This window comes from Dipodomys merriami, unplaced genomic scaffold (assembly GCF_024711535.1).
Source record: "Dipodomys merriami isolate MVZ:Mamm:240054 unplaced genomic scaffold, mDipMer1.0.p SCAF_97, whole genome shotgun sequence".
NCBI lineage: Eukaryota > Metazoa > Chordata > Mammalia > Rodentia > Heteromyidae > Dipodomys > Dipodomys merriami.
Window position 1 is genome coordinate 4,665,092 of NW_027206590.1, and position 26,797 is coordinate 4,691,888.

A 26,797-nucleotide genomic window follows, 5' to 3' on the forward strand; every position below is an offset into this window, starting at 1 on the left:
AGAAAAAGAAAGTGAGTAACCTGATGGAAGGAGCATAACTACATGTATCAACATAACCGAATGCAGGTTTTCTTTGTTCTCTCTCACTTTCTCTTCCCTTTAAGTTTGCGTTTACTTTGCTTTACACATTTAGCCTGCAGTATTGGTAATGGTGACTTGTGCATGCTAGGCAAGTACTCTCCCACTGAACAAAGGCAAAGTTACTATGCCATCACCACTCTAAGATGTTCCTTGAGTGGTAGGATAATCCAACCACCAGATCCAGCCAGCCTTGTACAATGATGGATATAAAGGACAGTCATCATGAGCACAGCTAACTTTTGGCCATCACAAGGACAGACTGTCTATCAAACATACTTTGGGGATACTTCCAGCCTACCAAGCTTCCATTCCAATCCTACTGACCCACCTGCATAAGAACTCCTTCCCTGTCCTTGGACATGCTATTGCTTTCATGTGAATTGACTGTCCTTCCTCTACTTTGCCTACCTAGCCCCTGTTCCCTCTGTCAGTGGTTAACAATAACATCTGTAGAAAGTTATTCTGTGCCCATGCCCATCTGGGTAAGAATCGCCCTGTACTCTACTCCCACACAAACACCATGCTCCTCAAATCTATCAGGTATAGACACGCCTCTATTTACCATCAAGTTTGCTTCAGGAGTGAGGGGTGCTCCCACATGCATCTGTTCAGAAAGTTCCAACATGAAAAGTATCTAAGTAACATGTCTTACGAATCCTGGAAGCTCATGGCAATAGTTCTGACTCACTGTTACTTCTCAACCCACTTCATGATTTGTACTTGGCCCTATAATGTAACTATAATGTTGGATGTGCATTGCTGTATGCACATTCAACACTTTGCATTTTCCCTTTTAATTTATTTTATTTATTTTTTATGTGATACTAAGGAATGAACCCAGGGTTTCATACATGCTAGGCCAGCAGTCTACCACTAAGCCACATTCCCAGCCCCAACACTTTGCATTTTCTAGCACTACTTTCCATGTTTAATCATCTCTACATTTATCATTCCTGATCATCAGCATTTTTAGTTAATGACAAATAAAACATAGCTTATAAACATGTCAGTATTTATAACTGTATAATATAAAGTATATAAATATAAATAAAAGCTATTCTTGTACCTATTTTAAAAATGTAATGGGGCTGGGAATGTGGTTTAGTGGTAGAGTGATTGCCTAGCATGCATGAAGCCCTGGGTTCGATTTCTCAGTACCACAGACACAGAAAAAGGCAGAAGTGGTGCTATGCTCAAGAGTGCTAGCCTTGAGCAAAAGCAGCTCAGGGTCAGTGCCCAGGCCCAGAGTTCCTAGCAAAAAAAAAAAAAAAAAGTAAAATTAAAATGCCCATATACTACCACAAGTTCTATTTTCTGTTTGTGGTAAGCAGAAATAATACAATTCTGCGCCAATCTACAACTTTACTTATTTCTATGAAAATTAGCAAGTTTAAGGTTCATATTCTGTACTTATTCCCATGTAAATTGAATGAATTTTCTTTTTTTGCCCTGCTAGGAACCTTAGACATGCTACAAAATGCTCTAGACTGAGTCACTTTCCCAGTCCATGCATGTATATTAGTCCTCATTTATCCACCATTTTACTTTGTGCAGTTTCGGTTACATTCAGTCAGTTTAAAAATATCAAACAGAAAATTCCAGATATAATTGATAAGTTTTGAATTGCACATGACACCAAGAAGTCTGATGAAATCTCCCACCATCCTGCTCTGTCTTGTCTTCCACTTGAAACCCGAGTCCTTCTTTGCCCAGTATATCTGTTCTGTATATGCTACCCACCTGGTAGTCAGCAGCCCTCTCAGCTACAGACTGACTCACAGTATCACAGGACTTGTGTTCAATTAAACCTGTAATAATGACCCCCAAAGTACAAGTCATTTATTTCAGCATAACTACTGGATTGTAGTAGTTAATCATCTCTTACTCTGCCTAATTTGTTTTTTTGTTTTTGTTTTGTTTTGTTTTTTGGGGGGGGGTCCAGTCATGGGGCCTGAACTCTGGGCCTGGGTGCTGTCCCTCAGCTCTTCAGCTCAAGGCTAGCACTCTACCACTTGAGCCACAGCACCACTTCCAGCTTTTTTCTTTCTGCTATGTGGTGCTGAGGCATGCAAGGCAAGCGCTCTACCACTGAGCCACCTTTCCAGCCCACTATGCCTAATTTGTAAACTGAACTTTAACGTGTGTGTGTGTGTGTGTGTGTGTGTGTGTGTGTGTGTGTGTGTGTGTGTGTGTGTGTGTGTGTGTGTGTGTGTGTGTGTGTGTGTGTGTGTGTGTGTGTGTGTGTGTGTGTGTGTGTGTGTGTGTGTGTGTGTGTGTGTGTGTGTGTGTGTGTGTGTGTGTGTGTGTGTCTTGGAATATATCCTCTGCAAATAAGAGGGGACCACTATAATGCAAAACTCCAAAGAAACAAAAGCTATACAATAAAAAGTAAGTCTTCATCACACTCTTGCATCACTCAGTGTTCCTCTCCAGAATCAATCACTGCCACAGGAGTCATGCATGTCCTGGCAAAGAGTAGTGAACGTGGAGATATACTTACATTTTCTGTCTTCTACTGTTTCAAATAATGCGATAGTGTATATTTTTCCACATAGATGCAAGAGCATTTGCAAGATAAATTCCTGGAAATTATACTAATAAGTCAAAAATATGTGTATTTTACATTTTAATAGATAATCTTAAGTAGCTCTTCATGGAAGTCATGTCACTTTTCACCTCCACAAGCAATATGACTACCTATTTATAGTTTTCTCTATTTATACACTTACCTATACACTGTGTTTTCAAATATTCTAATACATGGCAGCTATTCTGTAAGTCTCCTCTAATAACCTAAATCTCAGAAGAACAAGCCTTTAACCCTCTAACTCTAGAATCTAGCAGTGTTTAGCATGTCACAAGCATTCAAGTGTTCTTAAATGGATAAACACCAAGAAAAAAATGAGTTTTTATACAATTTGAGATTTACTTCCAATACAGAATTTAAGTGCTTAAAATATTAGCAATTCTTCTTTTTAAGAAGGAATAAAAAGTGCCTAAAATATTAGCATTTTTTCTTTGAGAGAGAAGAAAGATAAAAAGATAGCTAGGTAGATTTTGATTTACAATACTTTCTCCTAAGTTTTTTAAAAAGCAGGAAAGATTCATGCTTTTCTGAAATAGTTATGTACTTTCCTCCCTATGGTAAAGTATATGATCTATCTTCAAAATGCCTTTCCAAAGAACAGCAAGATTCTTCTTTGCTTAGGAGAAGAACACAAAGGCTCAATACCTATGTACAGCTGATCATAAAAATAATACTAATCGATATTAACTCTAGGAAATGGAAACAAAAGGTTTTTCCTTTATTGCTGTTTTCATTTTATTTTTGTCTTGTTTGTTCATTTATCTGTCTTGGAGAGGGTAAGGGGAGGCACAGAAATGGAGGGACAGGGGTAAACAAATGTAGCAGTGGTACTCACTAGATACTATGTTGAAAATGAACTAGACAACTTGTGGGTGGAGAAGGGACGGAAAAACTGAGAGAGAGCAAGGGAAGAGGTTACATTGTCCAAAAAGAAATGTACTCTTTACCTGACTTATGTAACTGTAACTCCTCTGCATATCACCTTTATTGTAATAATTTTAAAAATTAAAAAACAGAAAGATTCTCTGAAACTACTATAGGACACCAAAGCTTCCCCCACACTAAGCTTTTTCACAGCAAATTCACATTTTACTCAGATGCTGAAGTGCAGCACCTGGCACACTTAATGCTAAAACTCTTTGGGAGAATACAATAAACAATGAACTCAGCAGGCCTCTGGTCAGCATGTTTGCCATGGTCTCAGGTATCCCAACTTTGAGCTATAATCATCACCATAACAAAAGGTAAAACTTAAAACAGCACTTGCCTTATCTGCACTGAGTTAACTCATTTAACACAATAACCTTGTGAAGTAGAAATTATCATCTCCATTTTACAAACAAAAAAACTGAAGCACAGAAAAATATGGTGCCCAGAAGACATACAGCTAAATAGATAGAGAAATAGAGTTTGAACCTAGGCAAGCTGATACCAGAATAGGTCCTTTTTTATTTGATACCACTACAATTAGAATCAAAAACCTCATGTTTGCTAGGCAGGTGTTCTTCACAGGGCCATGTTTCCAGCCCTACTGAATGGGTCCTCTTAACCCAGTATTTTAATATAGTGTGGTAATTGCTCTGGTAGAGGTATACCCAGAGCATTTACCAAAGCCCTACACATTAATATATATTCTGTGATTACCTCCACCCACAACTGAAGCATCACATTAAAATTATTTATATACATATGTCACTGTCCCAATTCAAATTAAAGTCACCATACCCACCATAGGTTTTAGGGTGAGAAGTATAATCTTTTAAAAAATATTTTCTATTCCTGCCCGTTTCCCCTGCTGGTATTTCGTCTTCTTTGTGTTTCCATTTCCTAAGCCTCAAATGTGTGCTGTTTTTCTGGAAATGTTGGCCATCTCTCTCATTTTCAGTTCCTGAGACATTACAGAGACCCACACCAGCATTTTAGCTGGATACATTAACAATATGTGCCCAACCACTAAGAGCCATCATCCTGTGCCAATGGCTCTTATCAGGATCATGAAGTAACCTGAGCCACCTGGCAACCCATCTCTCCACTGCTACCACCAGTGCTTTCTGCTATCAGGTTGCACAAATGCCTGGAACCCTATACCAGGTGTGAAGGAAAAAGCCATAGGTAAAACAACACAGCACCTGGTGCCCTGCCTGCTTCCATTCACTACACAGGGCAGAAGCACTAACCTCTGTGACTGAGGCCAGAAAACTAAGCAGTTCTAAGTCTTAGCCCACAGTGGAACCTTGGGGCCATAGAGACTATAGGGTGAGACTGGACTGAGTATACAGCACACCTCCAACGGCCTTATTCTAATTCTCCAAACAGGTGGAATGCTGCCTCTTCTACATTTCTTAGACAAATATCTACTGCAGAAACCAATTCTAAACCACAGGTCTCTTTCCTATCTTCAAATGTAGAAGTCTGTGAAGATAAGCTAAAAATCAAGCCTAAGTTTGAACTCTTAATTGTGTGACTAAATCCAAATTAGAGAAACAAAGGTAATGCCTTATTTTTGTAAATTATATCTCCTTACTTCCCTTCAAGTCTCAGAGACAAAGAGGACATATTCCAAAACATGCTATACTCAGCTAATGGCAGTAATGACTGCTAAGACAGGAACACCTACTATGAACTAAACCCTTCTCTCACAATTCAGCACCAAACTTGGTTCACTGAACAACCTCCTGACAGCAGTAACAAGCAATAAAGATTAACCTAGGCACTTGGGATATGCCTGATATACAAGCTGTCATGCTGAATAAAATCACACTACAGCTAGATTCTATGTGCAATGGCTCAAGGCAGATCCTGAGTATCATTAACAACTAACTCGATGACAAACAGGATATCTGACCCACAATGTGCCCTGCTAGTACAAAGACAGCCTAGAGCAGCTAGATGAAGCAGGAAAAAAGCTGTGGGTACTTATCTTGCACTCAGACATCTCTTAAAGTATCATCAGTCAGGAATTTATAGTGTATTTATATAAAGGTACAGACACAGATGTCTCTGAACTTGTGATTCCATGATTCAATAAAAATACAGAGTCATACTATATACTATTAGGTCTGGTACTAATCGTTCACCCATATCAGAGACATTTTGATATGGATGTCTCAGGAGAGCAGAACAAAATATTCAGTCCAAAAAGCTAACAAACAGAGAAAATCAAACCAATATGAAATGATCTCCAAACAGGAAGGGGGGGTAGGGGGGAGTAAACTACAAAAAAAATATGTATTAATACTGTCATGTGAGTTGTTAAAAGAGGTGAAGGAAACACTACATAAGAACTATCACTGGAAGGATAGCAGGTAACTAACCACACTGGTTAGCTCCCAGGAGAAAAGGGTCACTAGAAGAAGGCAGGAACATTTTATTCTTTAAATGCTTAAAAAATGTAAAGGGAATAAAACTCTACGAGAGAGAAAGAGAAAAAGAGAGAGAGAGAGAGAGAGAGAGAGAGAGAGAGAGAGAGATCATACCAGATAGCAAAGAAAGGCTAAGAAATGAATTCTCCTGAGCCCCTACAGTCAAATATTTGACCTTACTGTCCTCCCTCTCTCTCTCGCTCTCTCTCTCTCTGCCTAGATCCTGAGATAGCTTCTCCCTAAAAAATTAGTACATCAACTATTTCCCCTAAAGTTATCTGGACCATATAACTCCCCAGATGCATTCAAGTCTGATGATTTTATACTACCCTTCCTCCTCATAGTCTATTGACTGATTTAGCATTGATCCATTATTCAATCAACAATAAAATTAGCAATGAGATAATTTGCAAGCACAAAAATGTAACAAATAGCCAGACACCAATGGCTTGGACCTGTAATCCTACCTACTCAGAAGGCTAATATCTGAGGATCATAGTTCAAAACCAGCCTGGGCTGAAAAGGCTGGGAGACTCTCATCTCCAATTAACCACCAAAAGCCAGAAAAACTGTGGCTCAGTAATAAAGCACTAGACTTGAACACACACACACAAAAATCTAAGGAATAGTGCCCAGGCCCCAAAGTTCAAGCCCCCAGGACCAGCACTGGATAAACAACAGGCAGAAAATTCACCTGATTTTTAGGATGCTGTAGGGAATCAATTTATAAACTATAAAACATACCATAAGCCATGCACTGGTAACTCATGCCTGTAATCCTAGCTACTCAAGTAGGCTGAAATCTGAGGATCTTGGTTGGAAGCCAGCCTGGCAGAAAAGTCCTTGAGACTCTTAAACAACAAAAAGCAGGAAGTGGAGCCGTGGGTCAAGTTGGACAGCACCAGTCTTGAGTGAAAAAGCTAAGGGATAGCACCTAGGCCCTGAGTTCAAACTCCAATACATGCACACACACAAATAAAATAAAAATAAAAAATAACATAAACTCAATTATTGAGTATTATGTTTTAGTCACCATGTCTCATATCTGGAAATGTGATTACAAAAACAAAAATAAGGGGCTGGGAAGGTGGCTCAGTGGTAGAGCACTTGCCTTGCATGCCTGAGGCCCTGGGTTCGATTCCTCAGCACCACATAAGCAAAAAGAAAAAAGCCAGAAGTGGCGCTGTGGCTCAAGTGGTAGAGTGCTAGACTTGAGCTGAAGAGCTGAGGGACAGCACCCAGGCCCAGAGTTCAGGCCCCACAACTGGACCCAAAACAAAAACAAGTATGGAGATTTTAGAAATATGTAAAAGTTGGTCAACTTTTTTCAACAAACATTTCCTGAGTTATTACAATATATCCCTGGCACTAACAAAGGGGCTGAAAATTAAAACTAATGATGTTCTTTACTGAGATAGAGAAAACAATTCAAAAATTCATTTGGAACAACAAAAGACCTAGAATAGCCAAAGCAGTTCTATGCAAAAGAAGCAATGCAGGTGCTATCACAATATCAGACTTCAAACTCTAATACAGAGCCATAATAACAAAAACAGTTTGGTACTGGCACAAAAATAGATCCAAAGATCAATGGAATAGAAGATCAAGAAATAAAAAATGAGATATTTACGGTTATCTCATATTTGATAAGGGAGCCTAAGACATATAGTGGGGAAAAATAGCCTCTTCAACAACTGGTGTTGGGAAAACTGAGCAGCTATGCAGAAAACTAAAAGTGGATCCCTGCTTGTTATCATGAACTAATCAATTCAAAGTATATCAAAGTCCTCAATGTCAGATCTTAAACTCTGAAACTACTGCAAGTAGGAGAAACATTAGAACTTACAGGTCTAGGCAGAATCTTCTTAAATAGAGTCCCGGGGTACAACAGATAGGAAAGAGACTTGACAAGTGGGACCAGATCAAAATAAAAAGTTTCTGTACAGCTAAGGACGAAGTTACTAAACTAGGAAAACAGCCAACCAATTGGGAAAAGATATTTACCATCAAAGGCCTAATGTCCAATGTATATAAGGAGCTCAAGAAACTAACCCCTCCCAAACCTAATAAACCAATCACTAAATGGGTAAGGAAGCTAAGGAGAGGTAAGACCAGAAGAAGAGGTAAGAATGGCAAAGAAATACACGAGAAAATGCTCATCATCCCTGGCTATAAAGGAAATGCAAATCAAAACAACTCTGAGATTCATCTCACCCCAGTTAGATTGGCCAACATTTTGAATTCAAACAACAAGTGCTGGTGGGAATGTGGGGGAAAAGTAACACTACTGCACCACTGGTGGGAACATAAACTAGTACAACCACTCTGGAAAGCAGTCTGGAGGTTCCTCAAAAAACTAAATAGAAACCTTCCCTACAATCCAGCCATACCACTCTTAGGCATCTACCATGAACATCATGAGCCAGGATATGAAAAGGACACCTCCACATCCATATCCATTGCCACACTATTCACCATAGCCCAGATACGGAAACAGCCCAGATGTCCCACAATAGATGAGTGGATCCAAAAAATGTAGCACCAATATACAATGGAATTTTACACAGCCATTAGAAAGAATAATGTCATCTGCAGGGAGATGGACAGAACCAGAACAAATTATGTTAAGTGAAGTAAGCCAAGATCAGAGAGACAAATGGCACATGTTCTCTATGATATGCAGAAGTTTAGATCTAAAATGCACTGTGATATGACAAATTACAGTGATACCAAAAGAGGATACTCTTAGGAGAGAATCACAAAAATGCAATGCCTAAGCACCTCTTTATATGTATATAAAATAATATACATAGTGAAATGAACTCCCAAGATAAGAAAACAAAAGACTTCTTTCTTTTTTCGATTTTGATGATTCTGTCTTCTTTACCTTATATATAGTGTATTCATGTGTATATCTTCGGGACGGTGGGGGGTACAGAACCCAAGTGAAAAAGTGCAGCAGTGGAGCTCACTGCACATTGATGAAAGTGAACTATACAACTTGTGGGTGGAGATGGGAGGGAGGGAGGGACTGGGAAAGAATGAGAGAACAGCTGGGCACCGGTGGCTCACGCCTATAATCCTAGCTACTCAGGAGGCTGAGATCTGAGGATCACAGTTCAAAGCAAGCCTGGGCAGAAAAGTCCGTGAGACTCTGATCTCCAATAAACCACTAGAAAACTGGAAGGGGCACTATGGCTCAAGAGGTAGAGCTCTCGCCTTGAGCTGAAGAGCTGAGGGACAGCACCCAGGCACAGAGTTCAAGACCCATGACTGACAAAAAAAAAGAATGAGAGAACAGATGACACTGTACGAAAGGAAATGTACTCATTACCTTGACTCGTGTAAATGTAACCCCTCTGTATATCACTTCTATAATAATAAAGTAAATTTTTAAAAACTAAGAACCCATTTTTGCATATAAAGAATTTGAAAAGCACTAGGGTAGAAGAGAACCAGGTCATAACAACAACAACAACAAAAACACAGCTAGTATACATGAACACTTACATGTCAGTCCTAGAATAAGTACATTACCTACCTTATCTCTTTTAATTCTTAGGCAGGGGAATGTGTATGCACATGCATGTGTCACTACTAGACTTGAACAATGGACATATGCTCTTGCTGCTAATGGCTGGCTCTCTATCACCTGAGCCATGCTTTCATTACAACACTTTGTTGGTTAATTGGAAATGGAGTCTGGCAGATTTTTCTGCCAGGGCTAGCTCTTTTGAGAAAAGCTCCTTTTCTATCAAAGTAGGTTGCTTAAAAGTTCCTGCTTTGGCCTAATAGCTTGGCTCTTGTTGATTATATTTGCTAAGATACTATCAGCAAGTAGAGAAAGGAAAAGAGAAAAATTTTAAATGAAAGGTTTTTTTGTGTTAACTGGTTGTTCCAAAATGGAAGAGGCTCCTAAGATTTTTTCAAGGAAGTAGCAGAGGGTATGAGTGTGTTTTGAGATTGCTTGTATACTGTTAATAATCTCACAATCTTTTAATGACTACTAAATACATCCTACCCTCTTCAAACTAGCCAATCATGAGCAAACTGTAAATCTGAGCTCTGAGAATTCAAGCAGAGAGGGAGGACCTGCTGCATTAGGGATAACAAGGGGTGTGGCCTGCAGGCCCTGTGTGATAGCTTGCCAGATTTTTGGCTGAGAGCACACCCTTCTGCACAGAAGTAAAGTTGGCCTTGTTGAGTTCCTTTCAGATTGGAATCTGCATTCCTATGTGATACTCCAACAGCCCAAGCCATTTCTAATTCTCAGCCTCCCACGTAGCTAGGATTATAGGCATGAGCTACTAGTATCCAACCTCTTCTAATTCTTATAATAGGCCAAGTTCAAACTCCAATATCACAAAGAAGACAGGGGAGGGGAGGCTCTCTGGTATAGTGAGAGCAAAAGGCAAGATACAAAAGACTATATAGCAAGCTGAAAACTGGTAGCTAACACCTGTCCTAGCTACTCAGGAGGCTGAAATCTGAAGAATCTCATTTCAAAGCTAACCCAAGCAGTGAAGTCCTTAAGACTCCATTTCTTTTTGTGTTTATGTACCAATACTGGAACTTGAACTCAGGTCCTTAGCACTGTGCTTTAGCTTTATTTGGTGAAGAATAGTTCCATAGCTCCATTTTGGTACTGGGGATTGAATACAGGGTTATGTACATACCAGGAAAGCACTGTACCACTTATGCTATACTTCCAGACAAAGTGACTGAGTCCAAATGCATCATATAAAACATGGAGTAAAATCTATGAGTAAAGCAACCCAGACATAATGAAATAGATTGCTTAACTTCTGCCTTGTTATAAACAAGCTGCCACTCTGCCTCTCAGAAAGAATTGGCTTATACTTTCAAAGCAAGTACTACGAAGTCCCTTTGCCAAAACTCCCAGGGTGAGAGGCGGCCATTGTGAAGACTTCCTGAAGTTCCAATAAGTCCTCAACCCATTGTGCCAGCCACTGACAACACCAGTGTTCCTGAAAGTGTGTATGAGGTGCAAACCAATGAGTTAAGCTTTGTGGGTGCTGGGAGCCACTACAAAACATCTTCCCACTTTGCCAGTTTTTGCTTTGAAAATCACACAATCCTACTATCCCATCCTGTAGAAACCAAGAAGCAGCAGGTGAAAGATGTCAAAGCCACATATTCAGACTGATCAGGGAACAAGCCAGTCTGATTAGGGGATAAGTGACCTCATCTATAAACACTTTCCCAGAGTGGAAGCTAAATAAGGAGAAAAACTAAACAAAGATATACAATCCCTGACTCCTACCCAAAATTACCATCGTCTTCCCAGGAATTTTTATGGAGCACTGAACTACAGAAGGAAAAGTAAAAAGTTTTAAAAATGAGAGAAGAAAGAGAAGGGTAAAGAGCATGGTGGAAGGAGGAATAGTAATGGGAGAGAGAATAATGGGATGCAGGCAGGTACACTGCAGGCTGTAAGAATAACTTTAAAAAATCTCCAGGAGAGGATGGCCTATGAATATAATCATGTTACAAGGAGTCAAGACAGAGAAGGCCCCCATCAATAAGTTCCAACAGCTTCTAAGAAAACTATAACTTTTCTTAGCACAAACGACATACTCCTGAAATGAATCCCTAAATTAAACCCATACAGGTCTTTGGAAAACATCCTGGCTGTCACCAACATTGTCCCCTCCTCCAAACATCTGCCAATCTGCAGAGGAAAAAGCTGCTTAAAATAAAGCAGTTGGAAATTTTTCCCATGAGCCACTATTCCTTAAGTGTTCCAATAGTTGGTGGTCACACTGGGATGCCACAGGCCCTGTCTATAGTCCTTTAAGTTCTGTTAGGATTTCTTCTGCCCCCATTCCAACACTCAGAGCTGAGAAAGTCCCACAACCACCCACTCATCCTCACAATAAATTATAATTTGCTTTTGGTATTTCCAATTAGAATTGGACAAAATCAATGAAGCCAGGAAGAAAATAAAATAGTGTGCCTCTTCAAAAACCACATACCTAGAATAAAATATCCAACATCCAATGCAAAACCTCTTTTCCTTAACTAAGGAGAAAACCAAGAATCAGCATCTACATGGGGAAAAAAATTCTATATGCAAGAATGTTACCTGGTGGGTAGAGATCTCTACACACACACACACACACACACACACACACACACACACACACACACACACACACACACCACAAATGGAAGTCTAAACCACACACACACACACACACACACACACACACACACACATACACACACACACACACACACACAAATGAAAGTCTAAACCACAAAGGCTTGGTTCCCTCCCTTGGGAAAATAGTTTTTAAGCAATATCTCAACCATTATCATTTGACAATTCAAGGATTTATCTACTTATTAAGTGGCATTTATCATGAATACTCAGCTGAAATTTCTAGGTGTCACATTGTTAGGACATGTCACAAAGAAATATTACTGGCTGCTCCCTTTTATCCCTCCTTAGAACTTGCTCTATTCACAATTTTTTTATTTTAATTTTTTATTGTGAAAATACTACACAAAGGGGTTACAGTTACATGAGCAAGGTAATGCGTACATTTCTTATCCAACATTGTTGCCTCCTCCTTTGTTTTTCCCTTACCATCCCTTCCCTCCTACCCCACCCCCTCTCCTATTCACAAGTTAAAATGCCAGACCACTACAAAGTATGACCATTCCCCCACGAAGGCCCCTACTCCACCTACAAGGAAAGTTATGAAACTAGAGAACAGGCCAGAATTACAGGAGCCAGAAACAGAAGCTGAAAGTGAAGGATGAAGGAAGAACAAGAAATAGAAACAATGCTTATAAAATACTTCTATCAATCTACGTCCAACGCTGAAATTAAAAGAACTGTACCAAACTTTCTTGTTTTCATATATAATCGACATGATCTGAAAACTATATATGCATTGTGCATGAAGTATCCCAGCGTGATAGTTTTCCTGGATCTCTCATAATATCTGATAAAATTCAATGGTCCAGACAGGAAAGGTTAAGCTCCATAGTTGATCAAACGATTCTAGTTCCAAGTGGTAGTAATATACCTGAACTGCAACACTCCAGAATCACTCAGCAGCACTATAAAAAGGTAGATCAACAGATTGCTCCAATGATCTGGAACACGTTAACTCTAATAGCCCCTCTCACATATATGGGTCTCTTTTCCTCAGGCATACTAACACAAAGGAGCTTTCTACATATACACACATGCACTCAATTAATATCTGAGCTCAGGAAACTAAGTATCAGGTTGCCCACCCAATACACTGGGAAGTTAAACCTCACCCCCACCCCCAACTACCACCACAGTTTCTATATTCAGAAAGCCCTCCTTTTACCTCTAACCCTGACACCAATGGAAAGATCAGGTAACATTCAAGTCTTTACACAGATGACAAGCTGGAAATCAGACCAAAGGCCAGACCCCTCAGGGAAAATCTGAAAACCCAATTGAAGCCATCCGCAGGCACCAATGAGAAACAGAAGGCAAAGTTCAATTCAACAAGAATGAGATTTTCTTGAACTACTCAGCCCAGAAATAGTGCTTAAAGACTATGGATTCCCAAGGATCAGGAGATTTCAAAATCTAGACTGTGGTAAAGGGATAAACATTTGATAAAAGTTAATCTAAAAAATCCTCCATGCTGACTACTGGTGGCTCATGCCTATAATCTTAGCTACTCAGGAGGCTGAGAACTGAGGATCATGGTTCAAAGCCAGCCAGGGCAGAAAAGCACGTGAGACTCTTATCTCCAATAAACCACCAGAAAACCAGAAGTGGCACTGTGGCTCAAGTGGTAGAGCTCTTGCCCTGAGCTGAAGAGCTGAGGGACAGCACACAGGCCCAGAATTCAAGCCCCATGACCGACAAAAAAAAAAGTCCTCTAACCCAACTAAGACATGATATATACATATGTGTATATATGTATTTATAAGTATGTATAGTACATATACACACATATATGCATACATATACATACATTCATTTTATTTATTTTGTGCTTGAACTCAGGGTCTGGGCACTGTCCTTTAGCTTTTTCATTCAGAACAAGTACCCTACCACTAGAGCCATATCTCTATTCTAGCTTTTCTGTTGTTAATTGGAGACAGATATCTCAAGGACTTTCCTGCCTGGGCTAGCTTTGAACCACAATCCTCAAATCTCAGCCTCCTGAGTAGTTAGGACTATAGGTATAAGCTCCCAGCACCCAGCTTGATGTGTCATTTTTGAAAACAAGAGTTTGAGTGCATTGGGGGGGGGGGGTGGGCGGGGGGAGGAGGTGGGGATTAAACTCAGAACCTGTAGGTGCTCTACCACTAAGTCACACCAATAACTCAATTTTCTAGGTCCCTTTTTGCTTTATTCCCAGGCTGCCCAGGGATGCAATCATCCTGTTTGTGCTACCAGGTTGATGGGGATGAAGGCACATACTACTGTGCCTAACCATTCTGCTTCCTTTGTAGACGGAGGTGACAGGCACATGATGGATGTCACAAACCTTTATGCCTAGGCTGGTCTTGGACCTCAATCTTTAACTCCCAAGCACCTAGCATTACAAGTGTGTTACAAGCATTTACAGTGTACCAGGCTTCAAATATTCTCTCTCTCTCTCTCTCTCTCTCTCTCTCTCTCTCTCTCTCTCTCTCTCTCACTCTATTTTTTAGTCAGCAGTGGGGCTTGAACTCTGGGCCTGGGGGCTGTCCCTCAGCTCTTCAGCTCAAGTATAGCGCTCTACCACTTGAGCCACAGCACCACTTCCAGTTTTCTGGTGGTTAACTGGAGATCAGACTCTCCTGCCAAGGCTGGCTTTGAACCACGATTTCCAGATCTCAGCCTCCTGAGTAGCCACCAGTGCCCATCTCTTTCTTTTGGTCAGTTATAGGGCCTCAGAGCTGTCTCTGAGCTTTTTCAGCTCAAAGCTGCACTCTACCACTTTGTGCCACAGCACCCTTCTAGTTTTCTGGTGGTTAATTGAAGATAAGAGTTTCATGGACTTTTCTGCCTGGGCTGGCTTCAAACCACAATCCTCAGATCTCAGCCTCTTAAGTAGCTGGGATTACAACTGTGAGCCACAGGCACCTGGCATTTCAAATGGTTTTTTAAAGACTAAATCTTACAAGTGGGAGGAAGGAGGTAAAAGGGGTAAGAGTTGGGGGACTGAGGAAAGGTACAGGCATTTCAAGTAGAAGGAACAGAAAGAAAACTGGAATTTCTCAGAAACAACTTCTTGGACATGAATGTGGGGAGGAAGTATTTAAAGAAATAGGGGTTGGAGGTGGGGGAGATGGGAAGGGATGGAAAAGGGAAACAAAGGAGGAGGCAACAATGCTTGATAAGAAATGTACTCATTATCTTACCCATGTAATTGTAACCCCTCTGTACAGTATTTTCACAATAAAAAAAAAAAGAAAAAAAAAAAGAAATAGGGCTAGAAATAAATGTAGGATGTCAGGTCTGAATGACTTGGTAGGACAAAAAAAAAAAAAACTTCATCCTGAGGTCAAATGCCAATTTTCAAAAGATTTTAAGCCAGAGGTAACAGATTCGATCTCCATATAGATCACTCCCATAACAGTCTGAAAGGTCTGAGGAGACTGAAAAGAGAAAGCACACAAATATCCCTGCTCAATTTCCCAACGTGAGCAAAGTGCCATCTTCTTGATGCAACTTTTACTTGAACTCAGGGCTTGGGTACTGTCCCTGAGCTTTTGTCCCAAGACTAGTGTTCTATCACTTGAGCCACAACTCCTCTTCTGGATTTTTGGTGGTTAATTGGAGGTAAGAGTCTCAGGACTGGGCTAGGAAGGTAGCTCAGTGGTAGAGTGCTTGCCTTGCATGCATGAGGCCCTGGGTTCGATTCCTCAGTACCACATAAGCAGAAAAAAAAAGCTGGAAATGGTGCTGTGGCTCAAGTGGTAGAGTGCTAGCCTTGAGCTGAAGAGCTGTGGGACAGCACCCAGGCCCAGAGTTCAGGCCCCATTACTGGCAAAAAAAAAAAAAAGAGTCTCAGGACTTTCTTGTCTGGGCTGGCTTTGACCTACGATCCTCACATCTCAGTCCTCCTTAATAACTAGGGTTACAGGCTTTGCTTTATGCAACATATTTAAACAATAAAACAAAAATTTTAAAGGCAACTTTTTCCCTTCTCTTGCATCTCACAGAACCTGAAACAGCAGTCAATCTGTTTACCCTCCCCCCTCCTTCCCAGTGGAGCTCCCTAGGTTTTATGAAAATCCACATCCCCAGTACAAGGACTGGGATTCTTCAGTAGTCTTTTCACTCCTTTAGGAAAGAGTGAGATGGTCTTCCTCTCACTCTAACAAGAGACCCTGATGACTAGTTCGCTCCCCTCTACTCCTTGGATAGCAAGTAAATGACGTTTCCCAGTTTCAGTTTAATACACTGCTCATCTCTAACAGTTCCCAGCTCTGGCACTTAATCAATCAGAAGCACATTAACCACTCCATGCTGATCAAGCAGTAAGCAGGAACTTACCACACAGCAGTACCACACAGCAGGATATAAGAAGAGCAAGAAATAAACATTTGGCACTGGGTTCCATGAGAGACACTTGAAATACTCTTAGTTACTGATTGCAGTAGCTCCTAAGAGTATATATAATTCTCTCACTTCACAGATGTGTGAACAGAACACAGGGATGTTCAATACCTCACTATAGACTATTCAGCTGTCTAAGATTCAAATTCAAGCATGAGAAACTCTAAACTGTCTTCACCATATGTGAAGTACATACGGACAACAAGTATGTTCACACACTAAGACTGCCAATAATAGTAATAATATCTATTTTTTTAAAAAAAGAGAGAGGTAGCCAGCCAGTGCCTCATGTCTGTAATTCTAGCTACTTGATAGACTGAGACCTGGAGAATAGTTTCAAAGCTAGCACGAGCAGAAAAATTTGCAAAACCCCACTTCCAATTAATCAGCAAAATGCTAGACTGAAGGTATGGCTCAAGTGATAAAGTGCCAGCCATGAGCAAGAAAGCATGAAGCCCTGAGTTTAATCCCAAAAACTGGCACACATACACACACAAACATACACAAAAGAGCCCATGTCTTATGGTCTCAAATTAAGGCTCACTTAAGAAGTCAATCACAACTAAGAACATAACTAGAATCTCCAAATGTAACCCAAAAGGTAACTCCTGAGCATTAATGACCAAAAAAATGTTCAGGCTCAAATAATGAAGACAATCTAGCTATACTTCAGAAAAATTAATCTTCCAAACTTATTCCCTCTGGTCTCCAAAATGCCTGAAAAGGGCCATGGTCAATTGTTCACTCATTTTGTCTTGGATGATTTCCCAAACTATTCTACCAACCAACATTACAATAATATGTCCAGGATTCACTTGGCCGTTCTGATCCGATTTGTCCCAATCCCGGCTCAAGCAGCTTTGAGCTACCCTCCTAACTAGATCAGCACCAGCCAATGAGTTTATTCAAGCTGATCTGTGATGGATTAGATAATGAAACCTTAGCCAAGTAAGCTGCCTGCTCATATTGGGGCTGGAGAAGAGAAGAATAAGAAACCCAATACTCCTAAGGGCCACCTAAAACACCAAATGCACCCGCCATGCCTGCCTCCATCTGTCTGCTCAAGCTCCAATTACTGCCATTTTCTTTTCTCATCTCCCTGGCTCTTCCCTTCTGTCTCCAAAGGAAGTACACATTTGCCCAGATTAAAGATATTTATGATATTGTCTTTACAAATGTACCAAAAAATTTTCAAACAAATCCACTCACTAAAGTAATTGCCTTTATTCTTTCTGCAAATAATCAAAGCCTTGTATCCAACTTTGAAGCCCTGAGAGATGTCACACTAGAGATTAACTAGCATGGTTCTTGTTTACACTATGTAGTATGCTGAATTTCTTTCTCCAAAGTCCTGTAATCTTGAGGCCTGTCTACAAAGTCTGCTTTATAACAAAATGAAAGTTAAGTTGGCTTCTGTTGTGTTCACATGTCAGTGTGACAGACAAAAAAATGACAAGGTGACTAGAAGATGGAAAACAGAGACAAATCCAACTCAAGCTAATTACCTGAGTCACTCTGAAAAATAATTCTACTTTGATGTCAGATGCTTTCCTTCTCAAACATATTCCCAGTTTTACATTGCCAGGCTTCCATGTGAAGCTTAAAAAAAAATCAGCAACTTTTATATGACCACCCCTCAATTTCTCCAGCTATAATATTTACCACTCTCAGAGTTCATAGAGTTCAAGTTTTAACCCCTAACGTGAGATAGAGCCTTTGAGAGGTAATTAAGACTTGATGAAGTCATAAAAATACAACAACACTATGAGATAAGTACGCCTACAAGAATTCTCAAAGTAGAGGTATTGCTCAAGTGGTAGAGCACCAGCCTTGAGCAAAAAAGCCAAGCTACAGCACAAAACCTTAAATTTAACACCCAGAAAGGGCACTAAGTAAATATATGTTGTGGTTCACACCTATAAAAACAGTAGGATCGAGCTGAGCACCAGTGACTCATACCTGTAACCCTACCTACTCAGGAGGATTAGAACTGAGGATCAAAGTTTGAAACCAGCCTGAGCAGAAAAGTCCATGAGAGTATTATCCCCAATTAAGCACCCAAAAAATGGAAGTGGAGCTGTGGCTCAAGTAGTAGGGAGCTAGCCTTGAGGACAGTGCCTAGGCCCCGAGTTCAAGCCCTAAGACTGGCACCAATTATTTTTTAAAATTTTTTAAAAGACAGGAGGATTGAAATTCAAGGATAGGCCAGCCCTCCCCCCCCCCCCCGAAAAAAAAGTGACACCCAATCTTGAAAAACAGGCGAAACAAGTTGGAAGCACACCTATAATCCCAGCTACTCCAAAGGCAGAGGCAGAAGGAGACTACTCTGAACCTGGCAAAAGCACAGGACTCTATCAAGAAAAATAAACTGAAGTAAAAAAGATCTGAGGAAAGTGGAGGTGTGGTAAAGCATCCACCTCGATTGAACAAGCCAAGCAAGAATGTGAGCCTCTGAGTTCAAGTACCAGTACAGGCACAAATAAAGAAAAAGGGCTCAAAGATAGTTTAGTTGGTAGAGTACTTAGAGTACTTGCCTAGCAAGCTCAAGGCCCTGAGTTCAAACCCAATTACCATCCAAAAAAAAAAAAAGTCAACTGCTCTTCCTCTGAGGATAAGCCATGAAGAACACACAACCAGGAGCTATCTACATGCCAGGAAGCAGACTCTTGCCACATACCAAATCTGTTGATCTATTAATTGTAGACTTCTTAGCCAACTTCTCAAAACTAGGAAAAATAAATGTCATTTCCAACACCCAGTCTATGGTATTTTTATTGCTGCAGCATGAGAAGACTGCCAGAGATAGAAATTTCAGTAATTTTAGTGAGATATTTATGAAAGGAAATGCATTATTTGTACAACTCTAACAGCATGCTGCTAAAGAACTAAAAACCCAAATGAGGTACAAAGAGACATCCACCCAGGAAGAAATAAACCTAGAATGAGAAAATAGGAAGACAAACCACATTAATGGATATGACATCCACAAAGCAACTCCAACCTGCCCGGGAGAACTACTTCCTAGAGACCAGAGGAGTCTCTCAGCTATGAGCCACTATGATCAAGTGCAGAACTGACTCAGGGAACTGGACTAACGACTACAGTCAGAAGTAATTACTCGGCCATCTAATAATCACATATCAACTTTTCACTGCCATAATGAATTTTGCTGAAAGCTATAAGTAATATAGCAGCAAGCAGCCAAGTTCCTAGAAAGTTGCACAAAAACAGAATTTTTGATAGCTGTTTACATTGCTAGAAAAGTTGACCAAAATAATTCATTCCTCAGTATATCTGATGGAAAATAAATTAATACATACCAGTGAGATGAATCTCCAACATCTATACATGTAACTCAATTACCTGTCTACCAAGTTAGAATAACTACTTCCAAGTATCCTCTTCAACAACTAACTACACTTCTCAAACTGTTCATCAATTTCCAAATTGAATTACTCTTTCCTTCTACTCCATTCTCTATTTCTACCCTACTCGTTCATACCTGTGCTCACTCTCTCTGTTCATTGCTTCAGTACATTGCACTGAACACACCAATCCTTCCTCTCTCTACTTTAGGTTTTGTCTGAGCCTAAAGCTCATAAACACAAAGCACCAGGGATTCCATGGGACTCCACTTTGGGAAGTAATGATCTTCTCCAAAATCTTAGTGGCTGCAACCCAACGGGGGTCAGCTTTGGAATCTGAGGCTTAGGGTTGCAGCTCCAGTTAGTAAGCAGCCTTAGGAAATTAACCCCAGTAAATGATTTTGTTCTGTAAAAAGGGGGTTAATCCTTTGGCACACAAAGGGTCCAGATAAATTTGTTATAGTAACGTCATCTCCGATTTTCATCATTTTTTAAAGTCCCTTACATGTGTAAACAGTAAATTTCAACTGTGTTTTAATATGAATCAAGCACACACTATATACTCAAATCAAAACAGTCAAGTGTTCTGAAGAATAAACACAAACGAAATACAGTTCCTATCTTGTGGAAGTTCACGATGTTATTAGGGAAATAAAAGTAGCAAAGTCATTAAGAAATAATAAAAGATGAGGCATAAATATGAATATACCAGAAGGCAAGGGTAGAGTACAAACACTGTCAACCCCACTGTCAGGAAAAGCTTCAAAGACAGATATATAAGATGTAAGAATATGCTTTACGACAAACTCATATTCAAAAATACATGAAGCTACTTACACAGGGCTTACAGGCATTCCTAAGCCATTACCAAACTGTTACCATCTCCTAAGAATGGCAAGTAGATTCTGATCCAGCCACAACACACAGAAGACATGTGTCAATGTCTTGATGATCTGGGTTCCTCTTATCTGACTGAATCCTCTCTCCTCACTTCACTCAAAGTTCTGTACAAAGGCTTCCCTGACCATCTTCATTATTCTCTGTCCCTTTCCCTGCATAAGTTTGCTTGTTAGCCTATCAACACCTAATAAAAGTTGTTTGTGTGCTTATTAGACATCCTTTCCCATTAGAATGTTACTTTTGCTGGGCACCAGTGGCTCACACCCATAATCCTAGAAAGACTCAGGAGGCTGAGATCTGAGGGTCACAGTTCAAAGCCAGCCAGGGCAGAAAAGTCCCTGTGAGATTCTTATCTCCAGTTAACCACTCAAAAACCAGAAGTGGCACTGTGGCTCAAGTGGTAGAGCACTAGCTTTGAGCACAAAGAAGCTCAGGAACAGTGCCCAGGCCCTGAGTTCAAGCCCTACAATCGACAAAAAAGAATGTTACTTTCATGTGAATAGGATCTTTCTTTGTTCATTAATGTATCCCCTAGGGTTACACAGTGTCTGGATGTTCATTAAACATTAGTTCAATAAATATTAAATATATACATACTCACATATTCTTTTTAACCTTTCAGCCAATTCTCTCCCCACCTAGATTATGTGCAAGACAGGGAATTTGACATATTTTTTTGAAGACAACTTATTCTTATAAGTAGGAAGCAAAGGCCCAAAAACAAGGGCCTTCCCCAGGATAATATAACTAGTCAAAGGCAGAGAAGAGAGCTCTTACGTTTGTGACATGGTATGATGAAACTATATCAGGTATGTGCAAAATGAAAAATGAAGCACATCCATAAATACAAGTGGTAAAAGGAAGACTTTTCTGTGGGACAGTTCTACATTCTCCAATTGTACCCAAGGGACCATTTAATGCACTCCTACTTCAGCACATGCCCAAGCCTCTGTACAACGCTCCCTTTCCAAGTTTCACTCTCCTTAGCAGTTTGAAGGCCATCAGGAATAGGCACTAGGCAGAAAGGGGAAGAGGGATGGAGGTTTAACTATTAACTATGACTGATAGAAAAATAAATAAATACGTATGTATAGGCCAGGTGGAACACACCTACTAGGACATGCTCAGGAGCACTTCCGGCCAGTCCTCCCACATTACCATGCAATGCTAACCACCTCACCTGAATTCTCCCAGTACCCCTCTGCATTTTTTCCCAGGGTCCAGAGCTTTTACATCTCACAATCCCTCTGCTTCTTCTAGTGAGAATAATAGCAGGCAAACAAAATTCAAAAACACCAACAGGGTCATTTTACCTATACAGTAGAAGAAGCGGTGGACTCAGCAAAGACCAAGAGGTACACAACAAACATGCCAGGCCTAATACAGCTCCAACTCTAACACAGGAAGTCAGGGAGTGCCTTGAGAAGCAGGCAGAAAAGCACAGGAAGTCTTTTAGCACTGCAGAGATTTCCAAGCTTGGTGTAATGGAGAAAGCACAGGAATAGGAATGAGAAGGCCAGGCTCCTAGTTCCAGTTGTGCAACTAGCTAACTAGGTAGCCTTATGCAAGTCACTAGTCTTTTCTGGACTTTTAATTCCCAATCTATAAAATGAAATGGTTAAAACATGCTGGGAGTTGAGTTCTTCCTCCACTCCCCCCCAAAAAACAAAGATTTTAAAAGGTACTAACTGTTCTCCACAAAAAGACACAGGAATGATCTTCCTAAGAGTCTTCCAAGTCTTATGCAGGTTAAGAATTCCTGCAAAAGATGATGATGTCTCTGGTCCCTTCTATCTCTAACATTCTAGGATTCTAAGAGAATTAGATGTCTATGAACAATTGCTGCTTGGTGTACCTCACCATTTCACAGTATATATTCTCTGAATACAGACTAAATCCTAAAAACTCTACCTGACATCCCCCATACCTTGCCTATTCCAGACCCTAACTAGCTAGCTTATCCCTAGAGTCCACAACTCAGAATCCAGTCTACTAACAGCCACAGAAAGTTTTCTTCTATACCCCAGGGCATTCAAGAGACACAAAGTGTCCTAGAGGTGTAGCATGCAATTGAGAAAGTGCAGCAGGGACACGGCTTGTGTCCCTCTTCAGACTCATTAGCGTACGTCACTAAATTAATGAGACAGCACCAGGGTATCCCCACTCTACCAAACTCCGTGCACTTCTCACCCTCCCTCGTGTAACTGATTCAACCCACAATCTAAGCCACATCCCCTTTGGTCTCTCTCTCGAGGTTTTTTTGTTGTTGTTTTTCCCCTTTTTCAACCTTTTCATAACTCCTCTTCAAATGTCTCTCATTCTCCATCCCAGCGAGCGCCCACGGCTCCCCCAAAGTACCCTTTTCATGGGAGCTTTCCCACCAGGACCCCTGCTGGAGGTCCCTGTCCCAAAAGACCCGATTTCCCAAGGAACTAGGGAAGGACTTGAAGAGATGGACCGCAACCCAATCGTGTTCGTTTTTTCCCCCCAAAACCTATTCGCTCGTGCGGCCCCTTGTCCTCTCGGGAACCAGGACCCGCCTGGACACCCTGGGACCCTGCACCCCCTCGCTTCCAAGCCTGAGCTCGCCCACCTTCTCAGCCAGGCCGCGGCCCGCCCCCTCCCCTCCGCACCAACCCACCGGGACCCCTCAAGCGTGCCTCCCGCTCCACGGCAGGCTCCTCCCCCTCCACGACAGAAGCCCCGGGGCCGCCCCTTCGGGTCCCGCCCGCACCCCGCGATAACGGGGCGCCCGTCCCGCGCGGTCACCTGCATCCCGCCGCCGTCGGCCGCTGCCTCCTCGGTGCGCGGCCGCTTGCTCAGGCCGGGCTCGGCTCCGTCTCCTCCCGCTCCGGGAACCGGCAGCTCCAGCTCCGACTCCCGCTTCATGCCCCGGGCAGCGGCGCCGGGTCCGAGCTGAGGCAGCTGCTGCGTCTGAGCGCCTTCCGCCATCCGCCCGTGCCCCCCTCGCCTCCGGGAGCCGGGCGACCCGCGACAGGCCACCTCCCCCTGGGCCTCGGCCCCGACTGTCGCGACAGGCGGGAGCGCGCCTGCCCCGCCCCCCGCGTGCGTGCGTGCGTGCGCGCGCCCGCCCGGCGCCTCAGGTTGCGCCGCGGCTCCTCCGCCCGCCGGCCGGCCCTGAGGGTCGTGGGCGCGGGACGCCGGTAGTCACGACGGCCGCCTCCTCACACACACACACACACGTGCGCGCGCGCCGTCCGCCAGACCGACCGGGCCGCCGCGCCTCCTCGTCCCTCGCGCTCCCGGGTCGCCGCCGGCCCGCGACGCTCACTCCCTCTCAGCCCCTCACAACACGCCGGCCGCGGGAGGAAGGGGGCGGTCCGAGCTCCCGAGGCGTGGGGTGGGCTGTTTATTTGGAAGGAGGAGGGACGCGCCGCAGGAGCGAGCTGACTGGCCCGGATCCTCCGACCCGCCACAGTGGCAGCACCGGGAAGGCGGGGAGAGGGAAAGGAGGAGGGAGGGATCGGGGCGTCGGACTCGGTCCCGCGCAGGAGGCTGTGGCGAGGGGGCGGCGGCGGCGGCTGAGTCCGCGGAGGGGCGGGGCCAGAGGGGCGGGGCACGGCGGTGGGCGGGGCTTTTGAGGGGCGGCGCCAGCGCCCCTCGTCAGTCTCCGCTGCCTTCGCGCCGGCCTCCCGAGGGAAGCCGGGAAGGAGTCGGGAAGGCTCGGGAATCTCCGGCCTGGGCCCGGGAAGGTCCCAAAGGCCCGGGTGGCTGGAGGGGGCGGGGCCCCCAGAGGTCCTGAGACCTGAGATTTTTCTTCTCCCGCTTGCAGGGCGAGGTCTGAGCACTTGTGACCCGAGCTCACCTACCTGGCTACCTGTGCTCGTGGAGCGGATACGAAGATCGGGGCTCGCAAGATGGGAGGCGGGGAATGAAGGCACTCCTCCAACCAGTTCTGAGAGCTTTTAGCCTATTAATTATTACCACATCCCTGATCATCTTAATACCGGATGTTCCTAAGAGCTTTGCAGTTTGTGCGATTGAGTCACACCCCCGTTTTGAGGCTGGTGATGGAGGTAGGGAAAATTGTCTCCTTTCCATCAATGATCCTGAACTTCCTCAAGTACCGAAACAAAAAAATAATGTGACCCATCCAGATCGCTGGAGGCCAGGGCGCATTCTCTTTCTCTAACTCTGCTGCCTGAGTAGCACTTCATTGCTTCTCAGCCTCTTGCACTTAGAGATGTATGCAATAAGCATTCTCTCCTATTTCTCTCCAGACTGTAAATAAGCAGAACTGCATACACTTTCTCAAGGATCAATGTCATATTTTGTATTTTTTTAATGGGGAAAGGGGAATGTTAGGTCTTGTTATATGCATGAGCTGGATTCTAGTGCAGTAACTTTATTTCTTTGGCTTCCCAACTGCAACATCTGTGAAAGAAGGGAATGTTTTCCATCAGTGGTTCTCAACTGGAAGCCCATTTTTGCTTTTCCCCCACCCCCCACTCCCATATTTCTCCATGTCTGGAGACATTTTTATTGTTACAGCTAGGAGTTGCTGCTGACATCTGTGGAATAGAGGCTAAGAGGGCTGCTCAATATCCTGCCTTGCACAGGACAAACCCCCCCCCCCAAGAAAGAGTTAACTTGCCTAGAATGGCAGTAGTTCAGAAATTGAGAAACCCTGGGTTTGATGATTTATTTCTAAGGTCATTTGCAACCAGTCCTTGACTTGGTCTTTGAACTTGCATTAAGTTGCTAGAACTAAAACAGTACAGAAGTTTCACTCTACTTCAGAGTCAAACAACACAGGTGGAGCCCAGGCTTCCCTACTTATTGTGAAGTTAATGTTGGACCAGTGTTGACCAAGAGTTCCCTTACAGAAAGTGTTTCAGGGCTTGGAAAATAATAGGAAAGGACTGGATGACTTACCTTGAACCTGGATTTTTTTCTTAGTGAGCTGCAATATAATACTTATTTAGCTCAACCATGCACAAGTCATAATGCCTTCTGGACACTTAACCTCTCTATCCTTCAGTTTCTTCACTGGAAGATTAGAATAATAATAGCATCTTCCTGAAATGATAATTATAAGGAGCAAACATTAAGAACTTTGATCAGAACAGGGTGGTAGTGGCTCACAAAGTTAGCCACTAGATAGAAAAAAAAAAAAAAAAAAAAACCATGAAACTCCATTTCCAATTAACCAGTAAAAAGCTAGAGGTGTAGCTTGAGTGGTAGAGTGCCAGCCAAGCAGGTACACTGAGCAAGCATGAGGCCCTGAATTCAAATGCCCCTTGAAGACTGTATTCAAAGTTGATAGGGAAATGATTTGGATCATGAGGGCTTTGACCTAATCTATGCCGTAATCATTGATAAATTAATAATTGAAAGCATTATTGGTACTTGGAGGACGTTGTGAAACATAAGGCCTGATTGGAGAGAGTGGGCTACTAGGAGCATTTCTTAGAAGTGTCTATCTTGTCCCTGGCCTCTTCCTCAGGCTCTGTCTCCAGCCCACCAGAAGATGAGCTACTTTATTCTATCACATGCCCTCTGCCAGGATGTTCTACCTCACCATCCTCAGACTTAGAACCCATTGGGCCAAATGACTATAAGTCAAAACAGTGAGCCGAAGTAAATCCTTCCTCCCTTAGATTATTTTCTCAGGTATTTTGTCACAACCACAATAAAGAACTAGCAAAATCAGAATGGCCTGTGGTAAGCATTCATACATTAATATTAATATTAAATCGTACTGTTATCATCTCATTCACATTGCAAATGAGAATGATAAAGTACTTGTCAAGATAAATCATTACTATGATTGATGTTTCTTATAAGGTGACTTGGGTAGGACTGCTTACAATTACTGGTCATGGGGCTTGAACTCTGGGCCTGGTGCTGTCCCTTAGGTCTTCACCTCAAGGCTAGCGCTCTACCACTTGAGCCACAGCGCCACTTC

At 42.4% G+C, this 26,797-nt stretch overlaps 1 protein-coding gene across 18 annotated transcripts in view; it reads right to left on the reverse strand.

Annotated features, from left to right (window-relative positions):
- Window positions 1-24,182, reverse strand: part of LOC138821975 (RNA binding protein fox-1 homolog 2) — a 245,481-nt gene extending 221,299 nt beyond the window's left edge. For 8 of the 18 annotated variants that reach the window (XM_070014462.1, XM_070014456.1, XM_070014457.1 and 5 more), the window contains exon 1: window positions 23,638-24,179. In XM_070014462.1, coding sequence (XP_069870563.1) covers window positions 23,638-23,820 — 183 coding nt within the window. In that variant the 5' untranslated portion in view covers window positions 23,821-24,179. Of the gene's footprint in view, window positions 1-23,637 lie in introns of all 18 variants that reach the window. The other 10 variants (XM_070014463.1, XM_070014458.1, XM_070014459.1 and 7 more) reach the window with 3 other exon arrangements.
- Between the last annotated feature and the right edge of the window lie 2,615 nt (window positions 24,183-26,797).